Raw genomic sequence first — 17,525 nt, 5'->3', positions numbered from 1 at the left:
CAAACTCATGCTAATGTACATGTGGACTACCAGACCAACAAAGTTTTTGCGTCAGGACTAGAAAAAGAATGGTTCTCCACCGTCAGTGGGGTACCTGTACAGGCGATGTCAGGTATCCTGATCGTGTTTGTGGAACTAAAATTCAGATTTCCAAAATCTGAAACGGAAAGCCTTGCTTGGATCAAAACTGGTGCACAACCGCATTTACAGCTCAACCGTTGTAGGATCAATAAGAACAAAGGAGTGTCTGCTGGTGTAAGTATTATTGCTTTGCTTTCTTTGTGTTTAGTGAATGAAAAAAATAAAGTCAATAATAAACACATCCATTATGAAAACCTTTAAGCCAAGTACACCATAACAGCAGTACAGATACAACTTCTACACCTTGAAGCCTGTCTGTTACAGCCTTACATTAGCTGAACAGATCAATATGCAATGTGTACCGTATCTGACATACATGGAAACAGACTGAAGACCAGCAGCTTCAGCTCTGATCCTGACTGATGTTTCCTCACAAAATCCTTTGGTTTTTAATTAACTTCTCCTCTAACAGCAGTTTCTCATCAGCTCTCTCTCATTAGAAAACAGTATGAAAACGTTAGCTGCTACGCTAACAATCAGCCGTTATTTCAGGCCAATTTACAGTAGCTATAAAATATTTTCCGGTTGTTTAGAAGCGAATTTCTGGCTGCAAAGTGAAGTAATTCTGATCTTTCATCCTTACCTGGGGAAGGTAATGAGAATGAATCCAGTTTGTTTCGTAAAACGGTTGAAACACACAGCACAGGACTTGAGGAGCTCCGATCGCCCTGCTGCCACATAGAAGATGGCGGACGCTTTTACGTACAACTCAGCGCTCCACGTCTGCGTATTAACGTCTATGGGATAAACTATGGTTTATCTATAGGATAAACCATAGACATTAATGCGTAGACGCCTCATGGAGCGGGCCGGCCCGTAGCTGCTACACTAACATCCATCCATCCATTTTCTTCCTCTTATCCGGGGTCGGGTCGCGGGGGCAGCAGCTTCAGAAGGGAGGCCCAGACTTCCCTCTCCCCAGCCACTTCTTCCAGCTCCTCCGGGGGAATCCCAAGGCGTTCCCAGGCCAGCCGAGAGACGTAATCCCTCCAGCGTGTCCTGGGTCTTCCCCGAGGCCTCCTCCCGGTGGGACGTGCCCGGAACACCTCACCAGGGAGGCGTCACTAACAATCAGCGGTTATTTCAGGCCAATTTATCTACATAGGAAATATTTTCCGGTTGTTTAGAAGCGAATTTCTGGCTGCAAAGTGAAGTAATTCTGATCTTTCATCCTTACCTGGGGAAGGTAATCCTAATGAATCCAGTTTGTTTCGTAAAACGGTTGAAACACACAGGACTTGAGGAGCTCCGATCGCCCTGCTGCCTCATAGAAGATGGCGGACGCTTTTACGTACAACTCAGCGCTCCACGTCTGCGTATTGATGTCTATGGTTCAGACTCCGATCACATTTAAAAGGACCAAATATGTATCGGGTTTGGTGTTCAGACTGTCGTGAAAAGATCAGATACAGGTCGCATTAAGAAAAAATAGAAAAACCAACCTCTGTTTAACTTCGGGCTGCGGTGTGAATGTAGCCTAATTCAGTGTTTCATCAGAGCTTTGCTGTCTAACTGTAATCAACAGCCTGAGTTGCATGTCGGATTCCTCTGCTGGGATCGGCTTACTTTCCTAAGTCTGTGTCCTTCATGCTCTGCTTTCCATTAATCTGTCTGGAACTGAAAGTCTCAATGTTCAGAGTAAATTATTCTGCTGGCGTTTTCCCGACGCATTTTCTGTGAAAATGCGACAAGGTCAGACATAGAAACGTTTATTCACAGCAATGTACATGCGGCTGCGTCTGCAGTCATTTGTACAGATGTCAAAAAGGTTTAAAAGGAATAAATGTTGAAGGCAGCGACACTAAAACGTGCCGACAGGACCAGCCTTCAATCTGAGTACTAAATATTTTCTAAACAGTCAATGTGTTTTATAAATTAAATATTTTGCTAGTGCGTTTTTATCAATATTAAGGAATTATTGAGTTTAAACAAGCTCCTATGTTTTGCTAAAAAGTTTCTTGTAAGTTAGTTTTGTCTTATTTAGTGCAGTTATCTGCACTAGAAACTAAACCAAAAATATTTGGTAATGTTGGTTTTTTTTTGCAGTGTAGCGATGAGTAAGCTAACCAAGGTGCTACTTTCATATGATCAAAATCAACAAACATCTGTATTTCCTGAAGGTTCTTTTGTTTTTCCCGTTTTGAAGAGTGACTTTAAGGCAGTGGTCCCCAAGCTACGGCCCGCGGGCCGAATCCGGCCCGCCTCCACATTTGGCCCGGCCCCCTGAACAATACCAGAGAGCATTCAGATTTGTTTTCATATATTGTATTTTTTGGCTGCACAGTGGCGCAGTTGGTAGAGCTGTTGGATGGATATTGTATTTTCCGATTTATATGTGGATTTTTCTTCAACCACCAGGGGGCTCTTTGGCAGGAAGTGTGTCCTGTAAACTGTGGGTGTTTTGTTCTGCATGGCGCATTGCTGCCATCTGTTGGACTTTTGGGGAACTGCTTGACTTTTATGTTATTTAATCAGTACGGTTGTTTGCTAGCGGTAGAGCAGATGAACACATGTGTTTGTTATGAAAGCCGCATTCCAGGTTTCCCTCAATGAAATATATACTAGTCAGTCCCAGTGACCGTTTCACTAACGGTTTTTGCCCATGTGCTTTCTGGGTAAAAATCGGCAGCGCAGGTGATAAACATGTAACACCTTTTCTGTTACAAACTGACTCCGGCCCACCACCAGAGAAGGGAAAAGTTATGTGGCCCTCACAGGAAAAAGTTTGGGGACCCCTGACTTAAGGTGTTTGTCATGTTTAAATACCGTCGTCTGGATCACAGATCAATAACGTTTGAAAGGTTTGATCGCGGGCTGCACAGTGGTGCAGTTGGTAGAGCTGTTGCCTTGCAGCAAGAAGGTTCTGGGTTCGATTCCCGGCCCTGGTCTTTCTGCATGGAGTTTGCATGTTCTCCCTGTGCATGGTGGGTTTTCTCCGGGTACTCCGGTTTCCTCCCACAGTCCAAAAACATGACTGTCAGGTTAATTGGCCTCTCCAAATTGCCCCTAGGTGTGAGTGTGTGTGTGTGCATGGTTGTGTGTCTCTGTGTTGCCCTGTGACAGACTGGCGACCTGTCCAGGTGACCCCGCCTCTCGCCCGGTACGTTAGCTGGAGAGGAACCAGCACCTCCTGACCCCACTGAGGGACAAGGGTGTAAGAAAATGGATGGATGGAGGTTTAATCGCCAGATTGTTGGTCTTTAATCTGCTGCAGAGTGAATTTATTTTCCAGCTGGGCTTAGCGAGGCGTGAGAGTTTTCTGATCGTGTCGTGTTTGGCTACAGAGCAGCTGAAGGGACCGCTGGAGGATTACGTGAACAAGCGCTACCCTGGACTGGTCAAGATAGTCAGAAACCAGAAGAGAGAAGGGCTGATCCGGGCCAGAATCGAGGGCTGGAAGGTGGCGACGGCGGAAGTTACCGGGTTTTTTGATGCCCACGTGGAGTTCACTCCGTCATGGTGCGTACCGTCCTTCATCTTTTCTGTCATGATATTTTAAGTTTCTTCAATAGACGAGCAAATTTTAGCCTGTGCAGAGAGTCAGGGAAGGAAACTTGAGGCAAAAACAAAAATGTAAGCAGCCATTAAAACATCGCAGAAATCTGATTCGCTTTAGGATGTGTTTCTATAGCAACACAACACGGTTTGGCTGAGAAAACAGTAGAAATGACATAATCAATGAAAGAAGTTAAGGTTAGTAATTTTGTTGTTTTGAGACCATTTTCAATAAATAACCTTTAAATTCTAATGAGCATTTAACACTGGAACTGAAAGACATTTTAAATATCCAAAATAAATAAACAAAACAATAGAAACAACAATTAAAATGAATTATTATGACGTATTAAGTTGTTACTAAACCAAAACCTCAGACTGAAGACTTTTACCATCCAGTTTTGGTAGAAAGAGAGAAACTATAAATCATGCAAATGGAAATTATTGAGCTTGTTTAAATTTATTGCGACTGGCCTAACGACATGCTTACTTGTATTTAAGTAAAGTTATATCAAAGTAACTACTTTCACATTATTTTGTTTTCTTTTCATGTCTGGTGCAGATAATCATCTCGTCGGTTTTTCTCTATTTCTGGTTTGTTTTTATATTTTTACATAAACATTTAGGAGGAAATGAAACGATAATACGAATTATTATTGATAAACAAAAGCTTAACACCTTTCCATCTGCCCACCGTTTGTCGCATTATCGTTGGTCACTGATTAAAGCTTCCAGTATCAATACATTTGCAGCCATGTTGTCAGGAACAAATGGCGCCTCCAGCTGTATCAGAGGATTTAATTCAGCCGTTCTTATCAGATTCTCATGCAGTCTAAGACGGGATAAATTTAATTAGCACTCAGAGGATTGGCCTTCCGAAGCAGAAGCTGAGATAATTAGAGCGGATTCATTAAGACATAATACTCCCTGATTAAAATGTGTGAGAAGTTCAGAAACTTTGCGCTGCTGTTGGGTTTTTTATTTTATTTTTTAAGTAACATGTTCGCGTTGTGGTCAGGGCCGAGCCGGTGCTGGCCAGAATAAAAGAGGACCACAAGAGGATCATCCTGCCGTCCATCGACAACATCAAGCACGATACCTTCGAGGTGGAGCGCTACGAGAACTCGGGCCACGGCTACAACTGGGAGCTGTGGTGCATGTACATCAACCCGCCCAAGCAGTGGTGGGACGAGGGGGACATGTCTGCACCCATCAGGCAAGAAACACTCACCCCAAATACTGTAAAAAGCTTTTAAATACACGTCCACACTGTGGCGGTTCTGCATATGGGCGGTTGTCCAGGGCAGCATTAGAAAGGGGCGGACGCCCAAAAACTAGAAAAAAAATAATAAAATGATATAGGAGCTTGTGTTAAGTCAACAATTCCTTAATGTTGATGGAAACATGCCAGCTCCACTGGCAGATTCACTTATAACATTTTTCCCATACGTGGAATAATCATCCGGTGGAACTAGAACTTTTGCATCAAAATGAAGGAATTATAGACTCAAAATAAGCTCCTGTTTCTTGCTAAAAAGTTACTTGTAAGATAGTTTTGTCTTATTTCCAGTGAACTGAGATATTTTCACTAGAAACTAAACCAAAAATACGTGGTAAGACTTTGTGTTTTTGCTGTAATGTTTTGGGTTTTTTTTCACACACTTTCTGCAAAAAATCTGCAGCTTTAATGTTGATTAAAAAAAAGTTCAAGTCCCACTGGAATATTATTTAATATTATTTCAAGACATTTTCCCCTAGTTACAAGTGAACTAATCTGCTAGTGGGACTAGAACTTGGTTGCTAGGCAACAGGCTGGGCCTGGCAGGGGGTTGCTAGGTAACGGCACAGTGGAACATTCTGCCAGTGGAACTAGAACTTGGTTGCTAGGCAACAGGCTGGGCCTGGCACGGGGTTGCTAGGTAACGGCGCAGTGGAACATTCTGCCAGTGGGACTAGAACTTGGTTGCTAGGCAACAGGCTGGGCCTGGCACGGGGTTGCTAGGTAACGACGCAGTGGAACATTCTGCCAGTGAAGCTAGAACCTTTTCATCAATATTAAGGAATTGTTGACTTAAAACAAGCTGCTGCGTCTTGCTGAAAAGTCACCTGAAAGTTAATTTTGTGTGTACTAAAATGTTTGCACTAAAACTAGACCAGAAATACTCGGTGACATTTTGTGCTTTTGCAGCAATAATTGCAAAAGCTCGTTAACTCAACAGGTTTTCCTTGCAGTTTCTAAATTGTCTTTGTCGCTGGTATTCTTGCTGCAGGACTCCTGCCATGATTGGCTGCTCCTTCGTGGCCAACCGGGACTACTTTGGGGAACTCGGCCTGCTGGACTCGGGCATGGACGTCTACGGAGGGGAGAACATCGAGCTGGGCATCAGGGTTTGTGTGTCACCCACTTTCCTTTTGTTCTTGAGCACTCTTTACGCCCGCAGGTTTAAATGGAGCAGTGGCCGCTGTAGCGTGGCCTCACTGATAAATGAGGCCCCATTAAGTCTCCAGGAGGAGCGGTCCTGTGTGTGCCGCCGACAGCAGGCCCATAAAGATAAATAGGTCACATGAAGCAGGAAGCTTTGGGAGTTTGCTTCTGCACACTTTCATTTAAAGGTCTGTCGTATTTTAAACTGAATTGTATTCAATTCTGCAGCAGAAAAGCAAATACTACATCCCCAGCTCTCATTTAGCGAACTCTAAGCATCAGAGGATAAAATAAAAATCCAAACTACCTTCATTAATACATTTTTTTATAATTATTTTCACCAGCCCATGTTTAGATGCTTGTGTAACGTTTTGCCTGCAGGTTTGGCTCTGCGGCGGCAGCATGGAGGTGCTGCCTTGCTCCAGAGTGGCTCACATTGCTCGAATGAAGAAACCTTACCACAGCAACATCGCCTTCCACACCCGGCGCAACGCTCTGCGTGTGGCAGAGGTCTGGATGGACGAATACAAATCCAATGTGTACCTGGCCTGGAACATCCCCATGGAGGTGAGGAAGTACGATGCGTAGCTTAGCTTCGGTTGGACCGATCTCCTTGAAGACAGAAACTATCTCAGGGTGTTTCCACCTGACAGTCCCGTAGACTCGGGTTGATTGGGGATCAAAATGGCAACATTTGTTGCTTTGCAGCTGCTGCTTCTTTTTCACACTGAACTGCGTCAAACCAATCAAACCCTTTGAGAAACTGTTCCCCTCCTCACCTGTGGGGGCGCTGCAACCAGCCGCACAGGAAAGAAACAACATGAAAATCTCTGAAGAAGACACTGGATACGTTTCCAGTTTAAAACTTCCACAATTTTAAACTTGTGGAAGTTTAAAATTCCACAATTTGACATTTTGAAAGTCAATTTGTGTAATGGAAACGCCAATTTTGAAAATAATTCTTGTTTGTTGATATAAAGTTTTGGCGCTAGGAAGAAGAGGTTTTTTTTGCATGGAAATTAGTGCATTCTGGAAACACTTTTTATTGCGTCACAGCTACATTTATTGCTACTGTAGCTGTTTATACACTTCATGTGATTAACAACCGGACGTTATCACTGTGGGAACAGAAGATGGTGCTCATTTTTTAATGACTTATTGTTTAAACAAGCTTATTCTCGTGATTTTAATGGCCTTTCTTGTTTAGTGGACGTTTTGCACACGCTTGTAATGGAAACGCAGCTACTGAGTGCAGCTTCCTTCTTCATTAAGTGTAAACAGAAATGGAGGGGCATGAAATTTTAGAATAATAATTAAGAAAAGTGTTTGAAATGTGTTGAAATGTTCCTAAATAACGAGAGTTTAGCTTCAGGGTAATATATATTGTATTGTTTTACTGTCAGGATAAAAACTGGCTGCAAAATGTTTGGTAAGAGCTCTACCTGAACAGCATCAATCTCACAGACTCCCAATGAACTGCAGCAACAAAAAAATGTATTTATATAATACTTAGTTTATTTTCCATTTAAGTTTAGTTTCAACTTTACAGATCGTCGATGTTTTTGTTCTGTTTTCTCCCCTTGGTTTTTATTTCAATCATTTGCATCAATTAGTACATTCAAACAAACAAATGTTTGTTTATTTAACACAAAATACTATTATTTTATTTACTCATACCAAATCCTCCGAATAATTAGCGTTAATAACACAACATAATGTAGCTTCTTATACACTTCATTTTTTCTCTAATCCTCAACATGAATTTATATACAGTACTTACAACCAGGGAAAAATGTGTTTTTGAAAATTAATTATGTGTAAGACACTGCAGACGTCTTACCGCACTGTCGGTGTTAATTTAGTGCAGCGATCACAGCAGCATCAAACTAATTAGCATCTAGCTAATTAGCTTACATACACTGATTTCTAAAGCAATTTTTATACAACTTCAGCAAATGTTCAGGCTGTCTCTGATAGTAATACACAAATGCTTCGTATTTTCTTTACATTAACTCACTAATGTGCTCCAACAATGCAGCCAACCTACAAACAAACTGCTATCTCAGATGCTACGTCTAATTTTTATTGGGTACATTTAAAGGCAATGTAAAAAAACTAAAAGCGAAAACAGCAGAAAAATAACTTTTCAGACAGAACAAATTAACAAAGCCGTACAGCATAAACCTGTTGCTAATTTTTAGAATCTCTTTTGATTAATAACTTTTAACTTTTGGGTTGATTTCGACAGATTATCTATCATCGAAAATGTCTGAAAATAATCAATGTGAAAATCTCAATATACAGTAATGTAAAACACATTCAGAAGCTTGTAAACAAGTAATAAGTAGAGTTACTACTAGCTAGCTAGCATGTATTAGCTAGCTAGTACATGCTACTTTCTGGTAAAAATGTTCAGAAATACAAGCAAAAAGGACTCAAGATATTGACTATAATGTGTTACAGATTGCTACTTAAATGTTATAAAACAGATTGGTGTTAGTTTATAATTTTTTATGAATTTATCCATACAAATATGGCTAAATTCATGGTAACATTGACATTTTTGAGGGATTTCTAATTTAAAAAAAAAATCTTTACAGTAGCAAAATTCCTTTATTAAAATGTCCAAATAAAGAAAAGGCAAATTTATCCATGTTGATGGTAAAATCTGCTTAAAATATCCAAAATTGTAATGTTTTTTGCTCCTTTTTGCACTGCAAAGCAAGACATGCAACTCAGGCTCCGGCCAAAAGTCTTTGGGGCCCAATGCAGATTTTTACTTGGGGGTTCCTCATACCAACATGTCAACACCAGATGCTTTATCATTCCTCAGCTACTCTATTTCTAACATACCTGCTGTCATTAGCATCTTTTATAACTATCTTACGTCGTAGCAGTGTTGTTATGATGCTAACCTTATAGGAGTAACAAACTAAAAAAATAATGGATTTTAAAATCCAGAGTAATATTTAAGTGTGCCATATTAAGTACTTGAAAGTAACACCAGCTGATGAACACTAAATTTAGAGTAAGCAAGATAACAAGTTTGATATCTTATCTCAACCTACAGCAACCATCAAAAGGAAGACATCAGCTACTATTTATGCAACTACGATAAAAACAATGTGTAAATTGATTTTCCATTTGTAGGAGCATATTACTCAGTGTTATTTTGTATGTATAAATTATGCTAGCTTGGTGCTTTTGGAAGCCTTAAGCAGCCGCTAAACTCGCAATGCTTTGGGCCGGCCCTGACACAACTAATACGATTAACTTTCCCAGCGTTTGACAAAACAAATTCAAACTCTGACTCCTTCACCTGGAATTGGGGAGTTGCATCAGTGTTTCACACTTACAGGCCAGGATTGTACCAGTGGTTTGTGTTTCGCAGAACCACGGCATCGACTTCGGCGACGTTTCTCAGAGAGTCGCACTGAGAAAGAATCTGCAGTGTAAGAGCTTCCAGTGGTACCTGGACAATGTTTACCCGGAAATGAGGAGGTACAACAACACGGTGCTCTACGGAGAGGTGAGTTGGTGGTACATAGTTACATTTATTTCAGTTGAAAATTGATTTTTTTAAGAGTATTTTTACTACACTGTACTTTGAGCAATTTTATTATGAAGTATTTCTGCTCTTACTTGAGTAAAATTTCTGGATTTTCTACCCACTGAATGAAAAATAAACATGTTTTGATGCAGACACACACCTGCAGTTTTTGGTTTTTTTTTATTGAAAGAAAGTTTTTTATTGATTTGGACAATTTTGCCTGATTTTGTTACTTTTTCTTATGAATTATTGTCATTTTGGTTTTTAAAATACCAAAATGTCCACTTAACTTTATATTTTGGCCCATCTGATGATGCAGTTTTTAAGTATTAAACGATTGATTATTTGATCAGTTACTCAGTACTTGAGTCGACTTTTTACCAAATACTTTTTTTACTCTTCCTTGAGTAATTTCTTGGACGGATATTTTTTACTTGAGTAAAATTATGTCGAAGTATTGCTAATCTTACCTGAGTTAAATTTTTGGGTCATCAGTCAAACTGACATGGAGGTCAAAGCTTCTACATCTCAGAAATAAAACACAACCTCTAATTGGAAGAGTAGAAATGTGCAATTAGTGCTTAATGATGAAACTGAAAAATCTGATTTCTTTTTCTCAGAAAGCTGTGCTGATTGGCTGATAGTTTACGTGTTTTTCCCTCAGATCCGTAACTCCAAAGTGAGCCACCTGTGTATGGATCAGGGTATGAAGGAAAACCACACAGCCACCCTTCACCCCTGCCATGGCTGGGGTCCTCAGGTAAAACTGTGCTTTAAAAAAATAAATAAAAACATGGTTTGTGTCTCTTTAAGCGGCATGTATTATTCAAAATTTACATTTTTGTACTTCCATTTTGAGTTTCTACTGATTCTAAAAACAACCTTGGCGCTTAAAAAAACACCTAGGTGTTTATTTAATAAGTTTTTGTTTTTTGATATCAGAAAATGAGCCAGAAACCTTCAGAATGTAACGTCGCAAATCAGCAGGCACTGCCCGTTACCTAGCAACCCCAGTGGAACTCTGGCCTTTCCCCCTAGTTACCTAGCAACCCCAGTGGAACTCTGGCCCCCGTTACTTAGCAACCTAAGCAGAGTTCCGGCCCATTTGGTCAGCTGGTTTTACCGTAGTTTGCGTCGTGGAGGGTGGTTTATGTTGTGGTTTAGTTATCACACAAAACGGCAGAGTTAGCTATGAAGGCTAGTTTTCATCTGTAGTCCCTCAAGGTCAAATCAATATAAATATAATGTTACAGTGCAATATAGGCAACTTCTTCTAAAACAAGAGAATCAGGCTAATGATAAATAAAAAGCGTTTTTAATCTAAAAGGAGCATGTCAAGTTACAAAGTGAAAAGGAATTTAAAAATCAAGTTTTGTGTGTGGGCTGCACAGTGGCGCAGTTGGTAGAGCTGTTGCCTTGCAGCAAGAAGGTTCTGGGTTCGATTCCCGGCCCCGGTCTTTCTGCATGGAGTCTCCATGTTCTCCCTGTGCATGGTGGGTTTTCTCCAGGTACTCCGGTTTCCTCCCACAGTCCAAAAACATGACTGTCAGGTTAATTGGCCTCTCTAAATTGTCCCTAGGTGTGAGTGTGTGTGTCTCCATGGTTGTGTGTCCTGTGTGTCTCTGTGTTGCCCTACGACAGACTGGCGACCTGTCCAGGGTGACCCCGCCTCTCGCCCGGTACGCTAGCTGAGGTCTGAAAGCACTGCATCCTTCTCATTATTTTGACCTTTTCCCATTTTCTGCATATAAATACTATATTTTTGCTTGGAATTTCAGAGACATGTTGTTGGTAGTTCATGAAATAAAAGAACAAAGTTCATTTTACTGAAGCATGGACCATTAAAAAGTAAAATCAGAGAAACTGATCATCTTAAGTGGCCTGTTAATTTTTTCCAGAGCTGTGCACGCATAAAACCGAATAAAATTAAGAATGGCTGCTAGAAAAGACAAGTGTTTGGTTATGCAGGAGGCTCCACGTCTGCTTTTCAAAGACGTACGGTTGTTTAATTGTGCATCTGTTTGCAGCCATTTTCACCTGCGAGTGTAAACCTTGGGGTTCGTGGCCTGCAGCAGCTTATTTGGACTTAAAGTGACAAAACATCCTAAAACGCCTCAAGACAATCCAAACTGCTCAGACTAAAACCTAAATATAGAAGAGTCTTTGTACAAACGAATTTAACGAACATGTTTTGTTTAGGCCAATCCTAACCTTTTAAAGGAAGCATAACAGGTCAGCTTTAAGAAATCTACTAAAAACCAGCGTGCTCCTGTGTTTGTCAAACATGCTCAGCTGAAAGTCTCTCTGGATTGAGTTTTGCTGTCGGAGGGAAAATGTTTGTCTTTCCCTTTTTTTGTGCTGAGTCAGCAGGTGTCAGCTTCAGTCTGCAGGCTTCCAGTTTTAGCCACAAACAGGTGCTCAGGGCGGCACTGAAATGTGCGAAGATCAACAGATTTAAAGGATCGTTTGAGTTTGGTCAAGCCTCATTTCGTTTTGCAATTTATTTATTCATGCAGGGTTTTTTGGGTTTTTTTTGCCTAATGCAGTAAAAAAAATTATTTTTACCAGAAAATTTGGATTTGGTCCTGAATGCATGAAGGAATCTCTTTCATGAAGGAGTAGTTTATTCATTGAAATAAAAACAGGCGGTGCTTTAATCCAACATAAACGTTTCTTTCATCCGTTGGGATTATTTTTATTCCAAAATCAGCATATTGTATAACTGAGACGTCTGAAGTTGACTATATTCATAAAACAGTTTTTTTAACCTGTATGTGTGAAAAGCATAAAAGTACATTTATTTTTTGTTGTAGTGGCATAATCTCTCGCAACACATCTCACACATGTAATCCTGTTGGATTATAACGTAAAAGGGCCAAAAGCGTGACCAAAATCATTTTAAGAAAACTGCGTTTTAAAACTTTTTGCAATAAAACTTTGGAGAAAACTTCGATTACTTTGTTTCAGATGGAGAAATTCAAAGTTAATGAGGCGAAAACACAATCTGAGCACCTGAAAGCAGCTTTCTTTCTCTTTTTGATGCATTGATGTTACGTTGTTTGCAACATCGGGTTTAGATTTTTATACGGAAACATCAGAACTTTAATTGTTTGCAGCAGCTTTGGGAGTTTCTGAGGGTTGGGACAGAACAGACTGAAGCTGATAACACTAATTAACAGGAAACGCAACACAAGCCAGTGGAAAACAAAGATTTGTTGAGTTTCTCATCATCCTCTGGAACAACAACACCTCATTTTGCTTAAAGTAACTAAAATTAGCCTGGATGATGAGAGGAAGTTCCTGTCAGAATCAGTCATGGCCCATAACTTCTCACATTTTGAAATTGCAGAGGTTTCAACATCGGGACTTCAGTTCTAATAAAGTTTTCCTTCATTTTTACCTCTTTATGACAGTTTTTTCTTGCCTTCACTCAGTTGGGACGCTACACCAAAGAGGGTCAGCTGTTCCTGGGTCCGCTGGGCAGCACCGGAGACGACACTCGCTGCGTGGTGGACGACCAGATCAGCAGCTTTCCCCAACTCCTGAACTGTGACAAGGTGCCCAACGCCAAGCAGAAGACGTGGAGCTTCTCCCAGGTGAGGAAGAGGGAAGAGTCTGAACTGCTAATAAAAACATGAAGTTGTGTACGTCTTCCCCAATATTTGTTATTTCAGGTGGTTCTTTTTCTCCCACACTGCAAAAACACAAAATCTTGCCAAGTATTTTTGATCTAGTTACCAGTGCAAATGTTTTAGTTCTGATTTCAATTGCACTAACTTACAAGTAACTTTTCAACAAGAAATATGAGTTTAAGTAAATAACTCCTTAATATTGATGAAAAAGTTCTTATTCCACTGCCAGATTACTTAAATTATGAGGAAAATGTCTTGCTGTAAATAAATAATCTGCTAATGGAACTAATATTTTTTTCATCAATATTAAGGAATTATTGACTTACTCATATTTTTTGCTGAGAACTTAGTTGTAAGTTAGTTTAGTCTTGTTTTAGGTATACTAAGATATTTACACTTGAAAATACACAAAATTTCTCAAGATTTTGTGTTTTTGCAGTGCATCCCAGTTCTCTTATTGTTTACTGTACTTCCTTCCTAAAAGGTCAGAGGTTATTCTGTTTTTACATCCAATGTTTTTGACTTGAATCTGGGCATTGTGGCCAATAACGTAACAAAGTTTCAGGAAACTATTTAATTCTCCCATCCATTCTGATGTTAAAGTAAAGTTTATTATTCTGCTGTTTTATTGTTTCTCCTGCAGAAAATCTAAATTTCGCTGATTTTAGCTAAATTTTTCTTCTTTTTCTCCGACTCGGATACCTGTTGGAGCTCAGGGAGAACTGTTAGACTCCCTGCTGTTGTTCCCTCTTTGATTATATTAATTTAAAATATCCTAATTATGCATCATAGACTTATTAACATGGGATGTACCTCTTTGAAGTAATAATAATAATAATAATAATATTCCCAGTAACTGATAGAGTTAATAATTAGGCAAAGGGATCGGAGCGGTTTCTGCAGATTTGCTGATTATTGTTCCATCGCATCAATATTTCATAATCTGAAAGTTAATTTCAAACTCTTTTTGATAACATGATAAATGCGATTATTGCAGGGTTTTTGTTGCTGCACAGAAAAAGCTACATGATTTCATCTACTTGGATTTTTTTAATAACTTGGATTCTCTGTTCAGCTTTTTGATTGGTTCCCTTTAACATCAACCAAGACGCATCCTGACTCCTCTGTCCTGCTCCTGCAGAACGACTCCATCATAAACCGGGCCACGGGTCGGTGCCTGGAGGTGGTGCCGGCCAACGTTTACTTTGGCCACCTGCTGGTCCTGCAGCCCTGCTCGGGTCAGAGGTGGACCATCAAGAACGCCATGAAGCAATAGCCGACGGCGTGGCCCGTTTCCTGGGCTGCGATTGGCTCAGCCTGGTCACAACGAGCCAATAAGACGCTGATGCAAACCTTCAACAGAAATGTTTTATCAAGACTTTGGGTGCCGTGAAGATTAACGTGAATTATTTTTTATAAAATGAACATTCAGAATGACAAACTAAGCATGAGGACTGATTCTGTCTGATTTATTTTGACTTAATGTGTTGTTATAAATCCTCTGTGTGCGTGCATGTGTGTGTGTGTGTGCGCGCGCTTGTTTATCATACCTTGTGGGGACCATTTTCCTGACACTACATTGTGGGGACCACTGCTCCTGTGGGGACCGAAGCCTGGTCCCCACAAGGGGAAACGCTGTTTTTGGGTCAGGGGTCAGATTTAGGTCTAAGGTGTTAATTAAGTTTTGGTAAGGGTTAGGTATGTAATGGTAAGGGTTATGGTAAGAGTAAGATTTAGGCTGTAGAAATGAATGGGAGTCAATGGAAAGTCCCCACAAAGATAGCCACGCAAACATGCGTGTGTGTGTGCGCGCGTGTGTGTTTGTGTGTGTGTGTGTGTGTGTTACTGCTATACAGTGCTTCGACGTTCATGACTTGAGATTCAATCAACCAAAAATGTTTGACAGGAAGAGCAGAAGCTCTGGAGCCGCCCTTCATTTCGGTGCATTTCTTCGTATTTCATGTGTTTCTGTTTCGTTTTAAACTGGTTTGGATGAGCAGCTCTGCAGATTCTCTGAGGTTTTCCTCACATTTCTGGCCACATTTTCCCTCATTAGATGACAGAAAATAAAACAACAAAAATTGCTCAATTTATTGGGTAAAAGTAAAATTTTAACAGCAAACAAACAAAAACAAAGGCTGCACTCTGCCATATGCTGCCATCATAATCGGAAATATCAAAATTATTGGAGTTTGAAATGGAGAATTATTGATTTAAAACTTCTGCACATCTCATTATGGCTCATTTAAATAGTTTTACTATCTAAATCTCTGCAATACTCCATCCCTTGTCATGTCCTGTAAGGTGTTTTTAAAAAAGTGACGCTCTGTTCAGAATGTAGTTACAGAAATCTGTTAGTTGTTGTTCCAGATTTTAGTGTAAAAAAGACGAGATCCCATCTGTGATGAAATAAATCGAATTACGCTCATAAATAAACATAAATATATTTTTTACTTTTCGCCTTTTAAAAGTCTAAAGCCTGTAAATATTTATAATTTGAAGAATAAGGCACTGTAAGTGTTTAAAAAGCTGTCAAAAAATAAATACAATAATTTTAAAAAATGCCGGGAGGGCTAAAGAGAGAAGTGAGCTTTCAGTCATTTTACCTGGAGGCATCCAGTAGCAACACACAGGTTAGCATGAAAACTTGAAGCTCATTGGAGGAAAGTTGAGTTTGTTTGTTTATCTGAGTGCCAAAACTAACAAAGCACTTTCTCCAGACTGCAGCAGGGAGAAACATATCGACGACTTTCCAGGTTGAAATTGTTCCGACTCTTGAGAAGCGTGATGTCAAATAATTCAGTGTTATTGGTTTGGTTTCTCAGATTGTCTTCCAATAAACAAAATGGTTTCCTGGGTTTTGCATGGCTGGTTCTTTAGGAAGCATTACATGAATACCGTTTGTGTTAGAGCCGCTGCAGACAGAAGAAAGGAGCACAGTTCTGCTAAAAACTAACATTTTGAGATTAATATTTAGCATCTTTAATTTTTAACATTTGAAAATAACTTTTTTATAGGAAAATTTCTGATATTAATGTAAAAATTTGAATTTTTCTGGAAAATGTTTGAGGCATCTAGTTTTCAGGCTCAAATGGATACATTTATTTTCAGTAATAACAGGATTTGGGTCACTTTCTCTCAAAACATTTGCCGTATTTAGCCGAGTTAAAGAAAGAATAAAAGTTGATTTTTGTGCAGCTTTTCAGTAGAAGTCTCTGGATAAACTTGGTTTTACCTTTGCTTAAAACTTGGTTATAAAAACACAAATACTTTCTGCTGCATTTTACATTTTCCTGTGTAAGAAAATTTTGTTGTTGACCGTTTTTAGCTTGATTACAAATTAAAAGTTTTAAAGGCCAAATTTGCTCCAGTTTTGAATTGCAGTCGGCCCTCGGACCGCACTTTGGACACCCTTCAAGTAAGGCATGTTGTGTTATTTTTCCCTGATATTAGTAGTCTTTTTACATGACTTTTTTAAAGTTACACAAGTGTTTTTTTGTATTTTTTTAGTCTTAAGTCTTTTTTTAAGTTATATGTGACATTTTTTTATTCTAATTTTCAACCAGGTCCAGTTTTTGCCTTAATTTATTTTTCCTTGCAGAGAATGTAACAGCAGAAATGCACCATTATGCAGATGATGCCATATATCATGTATCCAAACCCAAATCTCAGATAAAGTTTGTAATCTTGTAGAAACCTTATCAATGTCCTGTTGGGTAAAAACTACATTTTCTCATGTGGCATCAGAAAAGTCTAATTTTAATTAGGTTTCAGGGTAAATCTTGATTAGGACATTCCTACAGCTTCTCTGTTGCGTTTTCTTTTTTGCTTCAATAATTTGCATGTTTTTGTTATTTAAATAATCCACCACATGTTGTGAAATCAGTCCTTTGAATTTAAAGAAATTCCCCTCAAGCTTTGGCTCCATCAGCGTTACAAAAGAATCACATCTAAATCTCACACAGCAGTAGCAGCCAGGCGGCACAACGCTGGATAGAAACATCCAGAGATGTGAAAGTTCCAGATTAAACTCTGATGTCTCCATATGTTCCTGAATGAGAAACCAAACTCCTGCTGCTCAGTGTCAGCATCCTGCTGTGGATGAAGCATCAGCTCATTTTGGAGATGTAAATGAAACGGGGAGCGTCTGCAGGAGCACAAGGCCCTGTTTGAAGCTGCAGAGGCTGGTGTGGCGTTCAAGGACGGCGCGTGCATGCTAACACGCCCCTGAACGCTGACCAGACTTTAAACGACCACAGGAATGAAAAATCATCTTATGCTG

At 39.7% G+C, this 17,525-nt stretch overlaps 1 protein-coding gene across 1 annotated transcript in view; it reads left to right on the top strand.

Annotated features, from left to right (window-relative positions):
- galnt17 (polypeptide N-acetylgalactosaminyltransferase 17) overlaps positions 1-16,101 on the top strand; it is a 32,240-nt gene extending 16,139 nt beyond the window's left edge. The window contains exons 5-12 of the mRNA XM_008426561.3: positions 3,426-3,600; positions 4,655-4,852; positions 5,907-6,024; positions 6,443-6,628; positions 9,453-9,590; positions 10,276-10,371; positions 13,046-13,207; positions 14,385-16,101. Of these exons, the coding sequence (XP_008424783.1) occupies positions 3,426-3,600; positions 4,655-4,852; positions 5,907-6,024; positions 6,443-6,628; positions 9,453-9,590; positions 10,276-10,371; positions 13,046-13,207; positions 14,385-14,519 (1,208 nt within the window). The 3' untranslated portion in view covers positions 14,520-16,101. The remainder of the gene's footprint in view (positions 1-3,425; positions 3,601-4,654; positions 4,853-5,906; positions 6,025-6,442; positions 6,629-9,452; positions 9,591-10,275; positions 10,372-13,045; positions 13,208-14,384) is intronic.
- Positions 16,102-17,525: the final 1,424 nt, after the last annotated feature.

This window comes from Poecilia reticulata, chromosome 13 (assembly GCF_904066995.2).
Source record: "Poecilia reticulata chromosome 13, P_reticulata-male-v2, whole genome shotgun sequence".
In the NCBI taxonomy this organism is placed as follows: Eukaryota; Metazoa; Chordata; class Actinopteri; order Cyprinodontiformes; family Poeciliidae; genus Poecilia; species Poecilia reticulata.
This window is presented reverse-complemented; position numbering and strand designations above follow the sequence as displayed.